At 38.2% G+C, this 18,030-nt stretch overlaps 1 protein-coding gene across 1 annotated transcript in view; it reads left to right on the top strand.

Moving 5' to 3' along the window:
• LOC149830425 (brefeldin A-inhibited guanine nucleotide-exchange protein 1-like) overlaps positions 1-18,030 on the top strand; it is a 64,308-nt gene that overhangs the window by 30,775 nt on the left and 15,503 nt on the right. The window contains exons 2-6 of the mRNA XM_090016509.1: positions 700-1,017; positions 1,146-1,482; positions 1,613-2,035; positions 2,155-2,444; positions 2,527-2,800. Coding sequence (XP_089872635.1) covers positions 700-1,017; positions 1,146-1,482; positions 1,613-2,035; positions 2,155-2,444; positions 2,527-2,800 — 1,642 coding nt within the window. The remainder of the gene's footprint in view (positions 1-699; positions 1,018-1,145; positions 1,483-1,612; positions 2,036-2,154; positions 2,445-2,526; positions 2,801-18,030) is intronic.

Below are 18,030 nucleotides of genomic sequence, written 5' to 3'. Positions count from 1 at the left end.
CATACCCTCATTTTTTGAAATTGCTGTGTCGTACCCTCCGTACCCGTGCCTATGTGACATAGTTTAATACCCACCAATTGCTGAGTTGAATATTATTTGTAAAATTGGGTTAACCTAAATGCCTTAATATGGATTGCATTTTCATTTTAACATGCTTTTTAGCTTCAGCCGATTGCATTGGTGGATTTAACACTACACCAGTGGTAGATTTATATTTTATTTGAACATAGTGGTTAAATAAACTAAATATCTTAATAAAAAGGATAGCATTTTTTTAATCTGCTTTTTAAAATTTTCCTACTTGCGTTGGTCATTCCTTTTGCTTTTGCTATTCTACTGGTAATTCAAGTAGGCTACGTTGTCTGAAAGCAATGCATAAAGGGGTACTCTTTTCTTATTTTTGTGGTCTTCTTATTGATAGCCATGCTGTGGCATAGCCCTAGGTGAATCAACTTGTATCTTGTGAAAAATTTTGTTGTCCCATTCACCTGTTTCTCTCCAATCTCTTGTTTCATACTCTTGTATAGGACTTGATTTCCATTATTCATGTTCTGCTCACATAAGATTTTACAAGGGCTCCTTTCTAGCTGCATAGTAGCTGTTTATTTTTTTGTGTTTATTACTTTTTCATTTCTAATTGTGTTGCACCTTGTAGAGATGTGTATAGATGCTTATGCTTGTTTAAATCTTTGAATGCAGGTTTCTTGATGCTACCAGACAATATCTCTGCTTATCCTTGTTAAAGAATAGTGCCTTGTCAGTGATGAGTGTTTTCCAACTCTTATGCTCTATTTTCATGAGTTCATTATCAAGGTTAAGGTCTGGATTGAAGGCTGAAATTGGCATTTTTTTTCCGATGCTTGTCCTCCGAGTTCTAGAAAATGTGCTTCAACCAAGTTTCCTGCAGAAAATGACCGTTCTAAACTTGTTGGAAAAGATGTGTGAAGATCCACAGATAGTCATTGACATCTTTGTGAACTATGACTGTGATGTTGAGTCACCAAATATTTTTGAAAGGTTTGTTCATGCTCAATATGCTGAGACTACATCTTTTCTCTGCAATTATCTTCAGAAAATTGTTATTTCTTTAGTACTGGACTAGGTAAATGATTTAAAATGCATTTAATTCCTTCAGATGTTCACAGGATCGTCAATGGCCTATTAAAAACTGCATTGGGTGTGCCTCCTGGTTCAGTGACGACCTTGTCTCCAGCTCAGGACATTTCCTTCAGGCATGAATCTGTCAGATGTTTGGTTGCTATTGTTAAATCAATGGGGATGTGGATGGATCAACAGCTACTTATTGTTGATACGCGCCCATCAAAAGATTCTGAATTAGATAGCTTGGGTGTTGAAAATCATGCTGCACTAAATGGTGAAGAAGGATCTGCAATAGACTATGAGCTACATTCTGAAGCATATGCTGAATTATCTGAAGCTGCAACACTTGAGCAGCGACGTGCATATAAGATAGAACTGCAGGTAAGATTATCCAATTATTGTGATTGTCAGTAAACTTCTATGGAGTTTGTCGTTTTCATATGGTAAAAAGTAAAAAGACCATTGTGCAGGGATTATGATTGATCCTTGTGTCTGATCTTGTCAAATGCAGAAGGGCATTTCACTATTTAATCGAAAACCAAGCAAGGGTATTGAATTCCTAATAAATAAAAAAAAAATTGGCGGGTCTCCAGAAGCAGTGGTTTCTTTTCTGAAGAATACCGCTGGCTTGAATGGGACAATGATAGGAGACTATCTGGGGGAGAGGGAAGAGTTTGCTTTGAAAGTTATGCATGCGTATGTGGACTCCATGAATTTTGAGGGAATGGATTTTGGTGAAGCAATTAGATATTTTCTTCAAGGCTTCCGTTTGCCAGGAGAAGCTCAGAAGATTGATCGTATAATGGAAAAATTTGCAGAGCACTATTGCAAATGCTACCCAAATTCCTTTAGCAGTGCTGATACTGCTTATGTTCTTGCCTACTCTGTGATAATGCTCAACACCGATGCACACAATAACATGGTTAAAGATAAGGTTGCTTTGATAACTTTGTTCCCTTCTTTTATTTTAAATCTTCCATTAGTGTCTTAGTGAGAAACTGATGCATACTTCTTGTAAATAATCTCTGATAAGATATTTTGTGCTCTTTGTAGATGTCAAAGTCGGATTTTCTTTGCAATAATAGAGGAATTGATAATGGCAAGGACTTACCAGATGATTATCTGGGATCCTTGTATGATCAAATTGTGAAAAATGAAATAAAGATGAATGCTGAATCCTCAGCTCCACAAAAACAAGCAAACAGCATCAATAAGCTACTTGGCCTAGATAGTATACTTAATTTAGTCACTTGGAAGCAGCCAGAAGAAAAAGCATTAGGTGCAAGTGATGTCCTTTTGAGGCACATCCAGGAGAAATTCAAAGCTAAGACAAACAAATCAGAGTAAGCTAATGTGCTTCATCCTTGCAATCCATTCGTCAGCACATCTCTTCTTATGAACAGTTTATTTTCTTTGATATCACAGGTCTATTTTTTACATGATCACTGATGTGGCAATTCTACGATTCATGGTGGAGGTCTGCTGGGCACCAATGCTTGCTGCGTTTAGCGTAAACCTTGACCAGAGTGATGAAAAGGTTATCACATTTCAGTGCTTGCAAGGCTTCCGTCAAGCAGTACATGTCACTTCAGTTATGTATATGCAGACTCAAAGAGATGCTTTTGTGACATCTGTTGCGAAGTTTACTTTTCTTCATTGTGCCGCTGACATGAAGCAGAAAAATGTTGAAGCTGTCAAGGTAACTATGTGTAAAGTTTAACTAATGTTGATGGTGTTACGCTCCAAAATTTCAAACTTGCGACCCTTTTAGAAAACAGGCAAGAGACTAGAAGAAAATCTCTTTCCTTTCAGAGTTTGTTTATGTAATCAACGGAAGATAATTCTTTTGTTGAATTTAGAAAGGCAAGCTGACAACTTTGAGCACGTTAGCTAAAAGAATCAAAACTCACTACACATGATACTTGGAAAAGTCACTTTCATTTAAGAAGTTCCCAAATAGTACAAAATTCGGATATCCCAAGGAAAATCCGTTACAAAACCCCAAAACATCCAGGACGCGAGCTAAGAGCAGAAAAAAGAAGCCTTGAAGCCATCTTGCAATCGCGTCATCGCCCGTGGTGTACCTAATCATCACCTGTACCAATAGAATGAGTTAGTTTCACAAAAAACTAGTAGGTGCACAAGAGAGACTATAGGAAACTGGATTAAGAGCATTTAATTCAGCATGCTAAGCTGTTTAAAGCAGATATGCAGTTAAACAGGTAAGCAGTTCAAAGCAAGTAAGCAGTGCAACTGTCAAACGCAGCATGACGATTCATTTGATCGTAAGCTGTGAACTATCACGCAACAAGCAAGTCTCATGACCCATCAACTAGTGTGAACAGACTTTATGTTTCGATATTACTGGCCTGCGTGTACACGCAGACAAATCGTATAAACAACTGAGACTAGTTCGGGCGTCTTTTATTCTATTATTTTCAATAACCCGAATAGCTAGTTGAGTCCACTCCTAAGGGGACAACTTTACCCAAGAGAGGATTCCCCAAAGGCAGGTACTTGGCAACAGATTCATCCAACTTCTGCAAAAGTCCATGGGATCTACCATCTAGGATAATGTCTGGTAGTCCATTCTCCTAACTCCAATGATTAGGGAGGCCGGATCTTTGCCCGTGGGGTGGTTGTTAACAAACTGTCCATTGGAGTTTTGTACTGATCCATCTTCTCCCTTAACAGACTACAAGAAGCGAATGAGTGCGTCAAGGGTAAATTAACTGACGACTCATTCTATATGCTTTGGTCTTTTGACCAAATGAGCGATCCCATTTTTGTGTGTTTACAACATTGTGCATTTAGCACTGTTCGAAGTCACACGACCGTCTCATCCGATCATCGCAGTACTAGCATGTAGTGCCCGACTACAAGTACTCTAGGATGAAAGGAGTATAGTTCCTCAATAGGAGCTTCAACAAAAGTGTTTTATAAAGATGTAATGTTTCTCAAACTTTACTTTTGACATTCTTTATCTTTTGAAACAACCAACAACTTGTACCAACATTTAGCATGCGATTTTCAAAAATCTCATTCGCTATCGTGGTATCTACATGCTTCGCATGACTCGATACCGGCCTCGATAGACGGGATACGGGTTTCTCAACAGAACCCCCACTAAGAAGTTCGCTCAAGCCCCAATTCGGGGTTACCTGAGATATGTCGAATAGACAAATAAAACCAGCCAATCACATCTTCCAAAATACTTCGATTTGGGCAGTCTTGATGCTTTTGCGCAGCTCCTTAAATTCTCAAGTCTACTTTGCAAGACTGCTAACTCGAAAAGCTTGGATCCCTGCTAGGGATCCCTCTCCTTAGACGATGATGTATCATTACGCTCCAGACTCACTCTTGTCGCAAGAGGAAGAGTGGTAAATGCTTCTTGCATCCTCCACAAGGATGCCTTTAATAGAACATGTAATGAGCGAAAACTTGAGCGTCATCTGCAATGGCAAGGCAATAACGAAACATTTGCAAAAGCAGGAGCCTGGGCGCAAAGCGCGACGACGAAGTAAAGCCATGAAAGAAAGTAAAGGACAAGTATTGCGAAACCGCGTCCTTGAGTTAAATGCGTACTCGTATAAATATATATATGCATATATATTTATTTAATTGTCCTTTTTAGTTAATTGAACTCAATTCAATTGTCCAAGTCCTTCGTGCAATCTTCTCCTACCTTGGGGAGTTGCGAGCTTGTTGGCGTCTGCGGGTGTAAGCGATTAACGGGTCGGGTCGCGAGACGCGAGCGAGATCCGTCGTACGAGCTGCAAAAGCAAGACGTCAATATACTATCTCAATCAGAAAGGTAGAGACGACAAGGACGTTGTCGTTGCCCTATCGTGAAAGAAGCAGAGAGCGTGCCCCTGCGAACCTATTGAACGCGAAAGAAGCAGGGGCAGGTACTGCGAGCCCCTGCTGACTTGCTGTCAACAACCACAGGGAGGTAGGGGGCTGCACCTCTGCCTGATGAAGGCAACGAGGGAGGTCGGGGCTTCACTTTGCCTGTCGGAAGAGCTAAGAGGCAGGAGTGAGGCCCTTGCCCGCTAGACATAAATGGGGAGGCAGGAGGCTTCACCCCTGCTTGTCGAATATGGCCCCTGCTTGTCGAACACGCAAATAGGCAGGGGGCAAATCCCCTGCCTGACGCCAGCGAAGAGGGAGCAGGGAGGGGGCTCGACCCCTCCCCTGAACAACGGCGGTGCAGGGAGGGGGGCTCGACCCCTCCCCTGCCGAAAAAAAGGGAGCAGGGAGGGGCTCGACCCCCTCCCCTGCTGTAAAAGGGAGCAGGGAGGGGCTTGACTGTTAAAATACATTTATATATTCAATCATACCCGATAGGGGTATTTTAGTTATTTCACATGTACCCAATAGGGGTACTTGTTTTTCTCCTCTTTTTATTTTTTGCATCTATTTTTTTATTTTCTTCCTTTTTACCCACTTAAGGGGGCCCCACCATTGAGTCGTTGGGGCCCCCAACGGTCACATTTGTGACCGTTGGGGGCTCTCAGCGACTCCATGGGAGCCCCCTTTGTGGCTCTTCTTTTGAGGCCATTTGGCCTCTCCCTTCTCTCATTTTATTTGTATAAATAGGGGTGAACCCCTTTATATATTTTCATTCTTGAGAGCTCCCTCTTTCTCAATAAAGAGGCATTTATATTTTATGTTGTGTTGTCCCTTTGTGAACTTGGCTATTATCTCTTTTGTTTGTCCGTTGGTGGACATTGTAAGTGCTTATAGCACTATTTGTACTTCCGCATATCTCATTACATGGTATCAGAGCCTTGTGTGCAGTGTTATTAAAAACGTGCCTCAAGGCGCAAAAAGCGCGCCTCGCCTCAAGGCAAGGGGCTTTATGCCTTGAGGCGCACATATAAAGCGCAAAAGGTTCAAGGTGTGCGCCTCATACGCCTTGAGGCGCACGCCTCGAGGCGAAATGTGCCTCAATGAGAGGCGTATGCGCCTCGTTTTGTTGATCAAATGGGGGTCAAAGCCCCCATTTGACCAAAACTTAATGTTATTAAATCAGCCCCTCGACCCTAAATAGGGTCGGGAGCCCTAATTTTTCATTTCGTCTCTCTCTCACCTCTCGCAGTCTCTCTTTCACGTCTCGGTCTCTCTCTCGTCTCTCACAGTTCCTCTCTCGTCTCTCGCTCATCTCTCTCTCGTAGTCCCTCACTCATCTCTCTCTCACAGTCCCTCACTCGTCTCCCACTTCTCGTCTCGGTCTCTCCCACCTCTCTTCGTCTCAGACTCTTTTGAGTATGTGCTTTTCGAGAGAGATCCTGACAACATGAGAACTGTTGTATCTACCTCAAACCACGCTAGCCCTTGGATTGATCCTGGAGTGTTAAAGCTCACCCACAGGATTGGGAGAGGTCCTCTTGGTGATGTCTGGATAGCAACACTTCATCAGTCTACAGAAGATTATGATAAGTATCATGAAGTGGCTGTGAAAATGTTGAATTCCATTAAAGAAGATCAAATGCAGGCTTTCATGCTTAGATTTGAAGACGTGTTCTCGAAATGCCAAGCACTAAAAGATGTTTGTTTTCTCTATGGTATCTCTGTCAAAAGTGGAAAGGTGAGTTTTGCTTGATGGAGTGCTAGTTCAGATAATTCCACAAATTGCAACGTTATCACTTTTTTCTACCACAAGTTTGACAAATTGGTGTTTGATATAAATACCTGTATGAGCAGATTTGCATTATTATGAAGTTTTATGATGGTTCACTAGCAGACAAAATGGCTCAATTTGAAGGGGACAAGCTTTCCGTGGCAGATGTCTTGAGGTGATAAGTTTTCTGAGTGCATGCAACTTATTTCTCGCAAGTAAAGAAGCATACTTGATGCTAATAGAACTTAAATTAGGAATAAAAACTATGACTATGCTTTTACTTTTTCACTTTCTATTTTGATGTGATTGCAGTGAAAAATTTATCGTTTACATGTGACTGTTTATATTGGCTAGAATTTAAACAAAAAAATTTGGGTGCATAAAGATCGAAATTCTTGATCAATGGAGGAACAATATCAGCATTTTTGTTTAATAAGATACCAAAGTGGATGATTGACTCACTCCATACTAGGAATAATCACAGGAAATTCTTTGATAACACCGATTCCTATTTTTATTTATTTGTATTTTTAAATATTTTTTATAATTTTTTAAAAGTTTTCAAAAAAAAATTGAGGCTTACGCTTTACGCCTCGAGTTTTATGCCTCGCCTCACCTCGGTTTTTGGTCGAGCGCCTCGCTACGCTTCAACGCTTTTCACAACACTACTTGTGTCTGCTCTTGGTTTTTTATATAACTAGTTGACTAGTTATATTTTTTATTTTGTATCTCTCTTTCTTGGTTTATCTTCTTGAGAGAGGTTTAAATGGAAGGAGAACAAAAGATTGATCTCTCTTTCAAACTTAATGGTTCCAACTACATGATGTGGGCCGTCACCATGAAGAACAACCTCAAGGGTAAAAAGCTTTGGGGATACGTTATGGGCACCATTCCGGAACTGCAACTCCAACTCACCAAGATGGATGGTGATCAAGAAAAAGCTTTTGAAGGAAATGCCCGCATGAAGGCCATTGAAGATCACCAATCTAAAGTGGAAGATTGGGAAAGCAAGCATGCAAAGATTCTTGCTTGGTTTATGAACAATGTGAAGCTTAAAATTTGCGCCAACATCGCTAAATTTCGGATGGCTAATGAAGCATGGTTCTTGATGAAAGGTATGTATACTCAAAAAGACCTTGCTCGTCAATTCTTTCTCCAAGAAAAAATCCGGACTGTTAAGCAAGGAGAAATGAGTGTAAGAGATTACTTTAGCACTCTTGGACCCTTATAGGATGAGCTATCTTTACTAGAACCAAAGTGGGTTTCTAGTGTAGATGTGGAATTAAGAAGAGAACAAATAGAAAAAGAACACTTTTTCCAATTTCTACATGGGCTTAGGCCCGAATATGAACAAGTTAGATCTTCCCTTCTTCATAGATCTAAGCTTTTTCCTTTGAAAGATGTCATAGTCGAAATATGCCAAGAAGAAACTCGTCTTGGCATGATTAAGGGAGGAGATGAAGTTTTGGCCGTGTCTAAACCCGACAATCATGTGAAAACCTATAAGCCTCTACACTTTGGGAGGCAAAATAACTATAATGGCAACTATAAAAAAGTCATTTGCTATCATTGCCAAGAACTGGGTCATATAAGACCTAATTGCCCTAAGCTAAATGAAGCACCAAAGAATAAGGTTGCCTCCGTTGAAGAAATTACTCAAAATATGGAGAAAACTATCAAAGGGAAGGAATCCTTCTCTCTTGCTCAACTATCAAAAGCACTTCAAATTCTACTCAAATCGCCATCAACCTCGGGTGCCGCCATAGCTTCTTCTTCTCTTCAAGGTATGTCTTCTTGGATTCTTGATTCTGAAGCTTCATTTCATATGACCTCTCTTGAAAATGGGCTTTCTGATTTGTGTAATAACTCTTATGTTTCAACCGCCGATGGTACATCTTTACAAGTAAAAAGTTTTGGAACTTTAAATTTTTTCAAAGATTTCTTTGTGCCAAACGTAAGAGTTGTACCTCAACTTAATTTAAATCTCCTCTCTGTTGCTCAAATATGTGATCATGGATGTGAAATCTCCTTCTCAACTAAGGATTGCTCTATACAGGATCTCCGGTTCAGGAAGCAGATTAGGCAAGGCCATAGGAGGGGAGATCTCTATTATATGAGCAACTTGAAACTTCCCACTAACTATTTTTATAATCATGTTCAAGATAAAAATATTGAAACTTGTCATCAAAGACTTGGACATCCAAGTTTCTCAAAAATGTACTCCTTTCCTTTTGGAAAGAAATTTTTTAATGAGAAACATTTTGTTTGCAAGAATTGTATTTTTGGAAAAATGAAATCCACTTGTTTTCCAAATCGAACTTTTGTGTCCAAAAGACCTTTTGAGTTAGTCCGTTCGGACGTTTGGGGCCCTTTTTCGGTTATATCGAAAGGAGGATACTCCTATTATGTTACTTTCATTGATGACTACACTAGATATGTATGGATCTATTTTCTCAAATTAAAATCCGAAGTCTTTGATTTTTTCAAGAAATTTCATATGATAGTCAAAAATCAATTTTCAAGTAATATCTCTACTCTTAGATTTGATTCGGGTGGACGGTATCTATTAAATGAATTTCAAAATTATTTGAAAACAAATGGAATTTGTCATCAAAGATCATGTCCTAGGACTCCTCAACAAAATGGTCTAGCTGAAAGAAAGCATATACACATTTTAGAAACCAGTAGGACACTTCTTATTTCCAAAGAAATTCCAAAAAGTTTTTGGGCCGAAGCCGCTTTAACTTCAACTTACTTGATAAATAGAATGATATCTTTATCCTTACAAAATACATCTCCATATGAAAAACTATTTGAAAGAACACCCGATTTTAATAGATTAAGAATTTTTGGGTGTAAATGTTTTGTCCTTAGACATAAAAGAGACAAATTATCTCTTAAAGCTATTGAATGTGTTTTCTTAGGATATGGAAAAAATCAAAAAGGTTTTAGATGTTTTGACCTTAAAAATAACAAACTCTATGTATCCAAAGATGTAACCTTTTTAGAAAATGAAAATGGTTTTGAAAAAATTAAAGATATTGACGAAAGCGAATATGCTTTCTTATTTGATCTTCTCTCTCAAGAAGATGGGACTCCTCAAGAAGAGAAAATCTCTAATGATTTGTTGAATGATCTAGAGGATATTCCTCTTAACAATGTTGAAAATGAAAATGATAGAACCATCCAAACCTATGTTAGGCGCGTGGTCAACAAGCTCCAATGAGTGCCTTAGAAAAATACTCTCAAGGTTCCAATATAGAATAAACCTCTTTAAGGAGATCCGACTGAATCTCCAATCCTCCTAATAGGTTTGTTACCTATGAGTCTCTAACCCCAAGGTATAGAGCGTGTCTAATTGCGTTACACTCTTTTCATGAACCTTCACATTATCATGAAGCCAAAAACATTCCCCAATGAGTTGAAGCCATGAACTTAGAACTTTAGTGCCCTTAAAAAGGTAAAAACTTGAGAAATATCTTTATTACCCACTGGAAAGAGATCTATTGGATGTAGATGGGTCTTCAAAATTAAAACTAAAAGTGATGGATCATTAGAACGCTATAAAGCCCGGTTGGTAGCAAAAGGATACGCTCAAGAATACAGTATAGACTATGAAGAAACCTTCGCGCCCATAGCTAGAATGACTAGTGTTAGGACTCTTATTGCGGTTGCGTCAGTTAAAAAATGACTTATTTATCAATTAGATGTTAATGCATTCTTAAATGGTGAATTAAATGAAGAAGTTTACATGGATCCTCCACCACAAGTATGTATTGGTGAAAATAAGATTCTCAAACTTAAAAAGGCATTATATGGTTTAAAGCAAGCTCCAAAGGCTTGGCATGATAGATTTAGCAATATAATGATAAGTTTGAATTTTCGTTCATGCTATACTGACACTGCTTTGTTTGTGAAAAGTGCAGGGTCTTCAGTAGTTATTCTACTACTTTATGTTAATGATATGATCATCACTGGAAGTGATGAGCAAGGAATCAATGATATTAAGAAAGTTTTAAAAGAAAACTTTGACATGTCTGACCTTGGTTTCTTAAGATATTTTTTAGGAATTGAAGTAACGTACTCTCCTCGAGGGTACATTCTCTCTCAGATGAAACTTGTTGCTGACATTTGTTCTAAGTCTGATATCTCCGATGATAAAAAGACAGAAACCCCTGCAGTTATCAATGCAAAGTTAAGGTTGGAAAATGGAACACTCCTCGAGGATCCTACTTCCTACCACCAACTTGTTGGGTCTCTGACCTACTTATCCATCACTCGGCCAGACATAGCTCATGTCGTCCACTCAGTCAGTCAGTTTCAACATGCACCTACAACTGTGCACATGAGTGCAGTCTTAAGAATAGTCAGATACATGAAAAACACCATAACTAAGGGAGTTTTTATTTCCTCTTCTTCATCACTTGATTTAATTGCTTATACTGATGCTGATTGAGGAGAAAATCCCAATGATAGAGTCTCAACTACTGGTTTTTGTGTTTTCTTAGGTGACTCTATGATTTCTTGGAGATGCAAGAAGCAGCACAAAGTATCATTGTCCTCAACATAAGCAGAATATTGTGCTATGGTCACTACAACCATGGAGCTTGTGTGGCTAAGAAGTCTCCTCAGTGATATGGGCATAGTCATTTCTACTCCTTCGAAGATGTGTTGTGACAACAAAAGTGCAATCTATATCGCAAACAATCACACCTTCCATGAGCGTACTAAACACATCGAGATGGACTGCCACTACGTTCGTGATGAATACCTAAGAGGAACCATAGCACTGCCTTACGTTACTTCCGAGTACCAGTTGGCAGACTTCTTCACTAAAGCCCTTGCAGCTCCTCGCTTTATGTTTCTTCTCAGCAAGCTTTCGGTTATATCCCCGTAAAGTTTGAGGAAAGGTGTTAAAATACATGTAATCTATATATATATATATATATATATATATATATATATATATATATTCAATCATACCCGATAGGGGTATTTTAGTCATTTCACATCTACCCAATAGGCGTACTTGTTTTTCTCCTCTTTTTATTTTTTGCATTTATTTTTTTATTTTCTTTTTTATTTTCTTCCTTTTTACCCACTTAAGGGGGCCACACCATTGAGTCGTTGGGGGTTCCCAACGACTCCATGGGAGCCTCCTTTGTGTCTCTTCTTTTAAGGCCATTTGGCCTCCCCCTTCTCTCATTTTATTTGTATAAATAAGGGTGAACCCCTTTGTATATTTTCATTCTTGAGAGCTCCCTCTCTTTCAATAAAGAGGCATTTATATTTTGTGTTGTGTTGTCCCTTTGTGGACTTGGCTATTATCTCTTTTGTTTGTCCATTGGTGGACATTGTAAGTGCTTATAGCACTATTTGTACTTCCGCATATCTCATTACATTGACCCCTCCCCTGCCGTAACAGGAACCAGGGAGGGGCTCGACCCCCTCCTCTGCCAAAAGGAGACGTAGGGAGGGGGACCGACCCCTCCCCTGCAAACAGAGGCATCGGGAGGGGGTTGGGCCCCTCCCTCGCAAAAGTGTTCGCCACTTGAAGAGAAGTGTTTTATCACTTCATTGGGGAAGATTTCACATCTTGTTGTATTGTTTTTTCTTCTTTCTTTTTCATTTTCCTTCTTGTTTATCTTCCATCCCTATTCTTTCTCTCCTTGTAATCGATGGATGACAATGATAAAGTCACCATCATGCCTATGAAACTAAGCGATACGAACTATGTAACATGGGCTTCAATCATGAAGCACCATATATGGGGAAAAGGCTTATGGGGGATTGTGGATGGTTCCGATTCGGAACCTAAGCTATCTCTTACTAAAAAGGAGGGAGATAAAGAGGTCCCTCTATCGAAAGAAGAGAAAATCAAGGCTATTGCCTCATACGAGAAGAAATGGAAAGAATGGAGAATATCTCATGTGAAGATAATGTCATGGCTTATCAATAGCATTGACATTAAAAAATGCTCAAGTCTTGCCAAATTTGATCATGCTGATAAGGCATGGGAATACCTTAAGAATATGTATTCCCTTAAAGATATTGCACACGTGTGCAACCTCCAAGAAAAAGTTTGAATGATGACACAAGGAGACAAAACTATTCGTGAATATTACAATGGGTTGTCCGAACTTTGGGAAGAACTTTCCCTTTTAGAACCAAAGTGGCATTGTGCTGAAGACATCGAGCTTCGTCAGAAACAACTCGATGTTGAACATTTTTACCAGTTTATCACTGGATTAAGGCCGGAATTTGAAACTACTAAATCGACCCTACTTCACTGGGGAAAAATTCCTTCTATTGTTGAAACTATTGAAGAGTTAACAATGAAAGAAAATCGTCTCCGGAAAGGTTCTTTAAAAATTGAAGATGATTCTGTTTTAGCCGTGTCTAGACCAGGGAATCATGTTCGATCATATAGGCCTCCTCACTTTAACCGACAAAATGGTGACTATGATAAAAGAAAGTTATTTGTCATCACTGTCATGAACCGGGACACTACAGACCACAATGTTTCAAACTTAAGGAGCTGAGAGAAAAAAGAGTTGCAATTGCTGGATCAGAGCCTAAAGATCAGGATGCACCAGTTTCCCTGGCCCAACTAATGGAGATTCTTTAGCCTCTCATCAAAGGTGTCTTTTCCTCATCTGAAGCTTCAATCGGCGCAGCAACCTCATCTTTTTCTTATCCAGGTAAAATTTTTTGGCTCCTTGACTCTGGTGCATTTTTTCATATGACCCCAAATAATCAAAGTCTATCCAAATGTGTAAAAAATAAAACAAGTATGTCAAAGGTATTTACTGTTGATGGGACTTTTCTTGAAATAGAAGGAATAGAAAATTTTGAAATAATTTATAAAACAAAGAAATTTTCTATTCCAGAAATTAGACATGTTCTCAAATTGAATTTAAATCTTGTATCTGTATCTCAAATTTTTTATTATGGGTGTAATATTTCCTTGTCTTCTCATGGTTGTTGGGTACAAGATCGCCAGTCAGGCAAACTGATTGGGGAAGGCCATAGAGAAGAACTCTATTACATGGATTTTTTGGAAATACCGAAGAAAGCTTTTTGTTATAATATTCAAAAAATAGAGTTGGAACTGTGTCATAAGAGACTTGGTCACCCACATATAGCCAAAATCCAACATTTTTCAAATCTAGGAAAATTTTGTAACTCTGAATCATTTGATTGTAAAGATTGTATTCTCGGTAAAATGAAAAGATTACCATTTCAGAACAGAACCTTTTTCTCTTCAAGACCACTTGAATTAATACACTCGGATGTTTGGGGTCCTGCACCAGTAATTTCTAAAGGAGGATTTGTTTACTATGTTAGTTTTGTTGATGATTTCTCCCGACATACGTGGATTTACTTTCTCAAACACAAGTCTGAAGTATTTTCATACTTTCAAACTTTTCATAATATGGTTAAAAACAAGTTTCAAAATGATATTACTATTTTTCGCACATATTCAGGGGGAGAGTTTTTATCCACATATTTTCAAAATTATCTTAAATTGCATGGCATCACACATCAAAGATCTTATCCTTATACACCTTAACAAAATGGACTGGCAGAACGAAAACATTGCCATATTATAGAAACCACTAGGACGTTATTAATAGCAAATCAAGTCCCGAAAGACTTTTGGGCAAAAGTTGCATTAACTGCCACCTATCTCGTTAATAGGATGCCATCTTCTTCGTTACAAAATATCACTCCCATTGAAAAACTTATGAACATTTCTCCAGACTACTCTACACTAAGAATATTTGGGTGCAAATGTTTCATATTTACTGACAAAAATGATAAACTTTTTCCTCGTGCGATTCCCTGTGCTTTTTTAGGATATGCTAAAAAACAGAAAGGTTATAGATGTTTTGACTTCAAAAATAATAGACTATATGTGTCTAGAAATGTTTCCTTTCTTGAAAAGGAGAGCTTCTTTGATTTTAGAAAATTAAAAGATGTCACTAAGTACTCCTTTTTGCTAGATCTAACATCAACATCTAATGAATATGACCTTGACTGTACCTTTGATGATGATCAAAGAATTATTGATCTTAATGTTGAAAATAAAGAAGTTCGTAGAGATACTAGTATTCAATATTTCAGGCGACAAGAGTCTAATCCTCCATGTGCACTTGAAAAATATTCTAACATTCCAACTAGACAATCATCCCGAGTCTCGAGGCCTCCAGGAAAGTTTGTATCATACGAGTCTTTCTCACCCACATATAGGGCAGTTATTGCATTAATTCACTCATATGAAGAACCATCCATATATTTTCAAGCAAAAAATGATATCAAATGGATAGAAGCCATGAAAGCTGAATTAGATGCACTTGAAAAGGCTTCTACATGGAATATTCAAGATCTTCCTCTAGGGAATAAAACTATAGGATGTCGATGGGTTTATAAAATTAAAACCAAGAGTGATAGTACTCTTGAAAGATATAAAGTCCGTTTAGTAGCCAAAGGTTATGCCCAAGAATATGGGATTGATTACGAAGAAACCTTTGCTCCGGTGGTTCGTATGACAACTGTCTGAACCTTAATTGCCTTAGCTTCTATCAAAAAATGGTTTGTTTTTCAAATGAATGTCAAAAATATTTTTTTAAATGGAAAGCTAATTGAAGAAGTATACATGGAACCCCCTCTTGGTCTAAGTATTCCTAAGGGTAAAGTCCTTCGCTTAGAAAAAACTCTTTATGGACTTAAACAAGCACCAAAAGATTGGTATGATAGGTTTAGTCGTGTTATGATTGATATTGGTTTTCAATTCTGTTTAACTGACATTACTTTGTTTATTAAGAATTCTGATGCAGGGATCGTTGTGCTTCTTCTCTATGTGGATGATATGATCATCACCGGAAGCGATAAACAGGGAGTTGAAACAATCAAAACACTTCTTAAATCTCATTTTGAAATGACTGATTTGGGCTTGTTGAGATATTTTTTAGGCATTGAAGTTGCTTATTCTCCTAGAGGATATTTATTATCTTAGACTAAATTTGCTTTTGATATTGTTTTCAGGTCTGGTATTACTGATAATAAGAAAGTTGACACTCCAGAAGTTGTTAATATTAAAATGAAGATTGACGATAGAGAACTTCTTGCAGACCCTACTTCTTATAGACAGCTTGTCGGAGCACTTTCCTATCTATCCATTACCAGACCAGATATAGCACATGTTGTTCACACAGCAAGTCAATTTCAACATGCTCCTACTTTTGTTCATACGGAAGCAGTCATGCGTATTATCAAATAGATCAATTCCTCTCTTTCACGAGGACTTTTCTTATCTTTCTCATTTTCTCTTGATTTAATTACATATACTGATGTTGATTGGGGAGGTGATCCCAATAACAGACACTCAACCACTGGCTTTTGTGTCCTTTTAGGGGAATCATTGATCTCGTGGAGGCGTAAAAAGCAGCATAAGGTATCTCTTTCATCCACCGAAGCTGAATACCGAGCCATGGCAACCACGACCATAGAAGTAGTTTGGCTCCGACGACTGCTTATTGACATGGGAGCTGAAGCAACAAAGGCTTCACAAATGTGTTGCGACAACAAAAGTGTGATCTACATTGTCAGTAACAGAACATTCCACGAACGCACCGAACACATCGAAATGGATTGTCACTACGTTAAAGAGGAATATCTACACGGGATAATTGATCTGCCATATGTCACTTTAGAATATCAGTTAACAGACTTCTTTACAAAGCCTCTCGTTGCTCCCTGATTTCACTTTCTCTTAGACAAACTTTCACTCATTATACAGTAAGTTTGAGGGGGAGTGTTAAAATGTAAAATTGTACGTATATATATATAATAATATTATTATATTATTATATATATATAAATATATTTTTCATTTCTTTCTTTTCTATAATTTGGACAATGATGAAGAAAGGTGTTTCTCTCAAGTACATTAAAATAATTAAAGATATGTATGAAGGAGTAGTAACCAATGTCCGCACTTGTGGAGGGGTGACAATCAATTTTCCTATAACGGTTGGGTTACATCAAGGATCTGCTTTATGCCCTTTCCTATTTGCAATAGTGATGGATGAGCTTACGAGATCAATTCAAGAAAACGTGTCGTGGTGTATGTTGTTTGATGATGATATTGTTTTGATTGATGAGTCTAGAACTGGGGTTAATGCTAAGTTAGAATTATGGAGACAGACATTGGAAGCAAGAGGTTTTAAGTTGAGTAAGATTAAGATAAAATACATGGAATGTCGGTTTAGTAAGCAACGAAGTAGTGATGGGAGTGTAGTGAAGCTTGGTGAGCAAGAAATACCGGTGGATGATTGTTTCAAATATTTGGGATTTATCATTCAAAAGTATGGAGAAATTGATGGAGATGTAAATCATAGGATAAAGGTTGGGTGGATGAAATGGAAAAGTGCAACTGGAGTGTTGTGCGATCGTAGAATGCCATTGCGGTTGAAGGGAAAGTTTTATAGGACGACTATTAGGCCTGCTTTACTATATGGTACGGAATGTTGGGCTGCCAAGAGACATCATATTCAAAAAATGAGTGTTGCTGAGATGGATGTGTGGAAATACAATAAAAGATAAGATTCAGAACGAGGAGATACGTAAGAAGGTAGGCGTTGCACCCATTGAAAATAAGATGAGAGAGAATCGTTTACGGTGGTTTGGACATATTCGGCGAAGGCCTAATGATGCTCCAGTTAGAAGGATGGAGAAATGGGAAAATATATTAATTAATAGAGGTCGGGGTAGGCCTAGGAAGACATGGATGGAGGTGATAGGAATGGATATGAATGCTTTGAACCTCACCAAGGACATGACATTGGATAGAAATGATTGGAGGAGAAGGATTCATGTGGAAGACCCATAATGATTTTCTTTTTTGGTTCATATCGCCGACCCCAATTATTTTGGAATGAAGGCGTAGTAGTAGTTGTTGTTGTTGTTGTTGTTGTTTCTTTTCTATAATTTTTTTCTTTTATTTTTATTTTTTGTCTCTATGTCATCTAGTTCAATTTGAACAAGAATGACTGTTGCTAGTCAAGTCCTGTCCAGACTTGACTAGCAATAGAGCTGTTGGACTGACACAGTCCAACAGCTCTATTGAGTCCTCTTTCAGCTGTGTATATAAAGGGGTGCAGCCCCTCTTGTATTTCATTCCAATGCTTCTTAAGCAATTGGTTTTTTATATCAATAAAGAATACATTTTTATTTTTATTTTGTTTCCAGTTATACCCTTTTTAAGGGTTATGCTTTAGTGTCATTCTTAACACTTGCCCTTG

Source organism: Nuphar pumila, chromosome 8 (genome assembly GCF_984573655.1).
Source record: "Nuphar pumila chromosome 8, dmNupPumi1.hap1.1, whole genome shotgun sequence".
NCBI lineage: Eukaryota > Viridiplantae > Streptophyta > Magnoliopsida > Nymphaeales > Nymphaeaceae > Nuphar > Nuphar pumila.
This window is presented reverse-complemented; position numbering and strand designations above follow the sequence as displayed.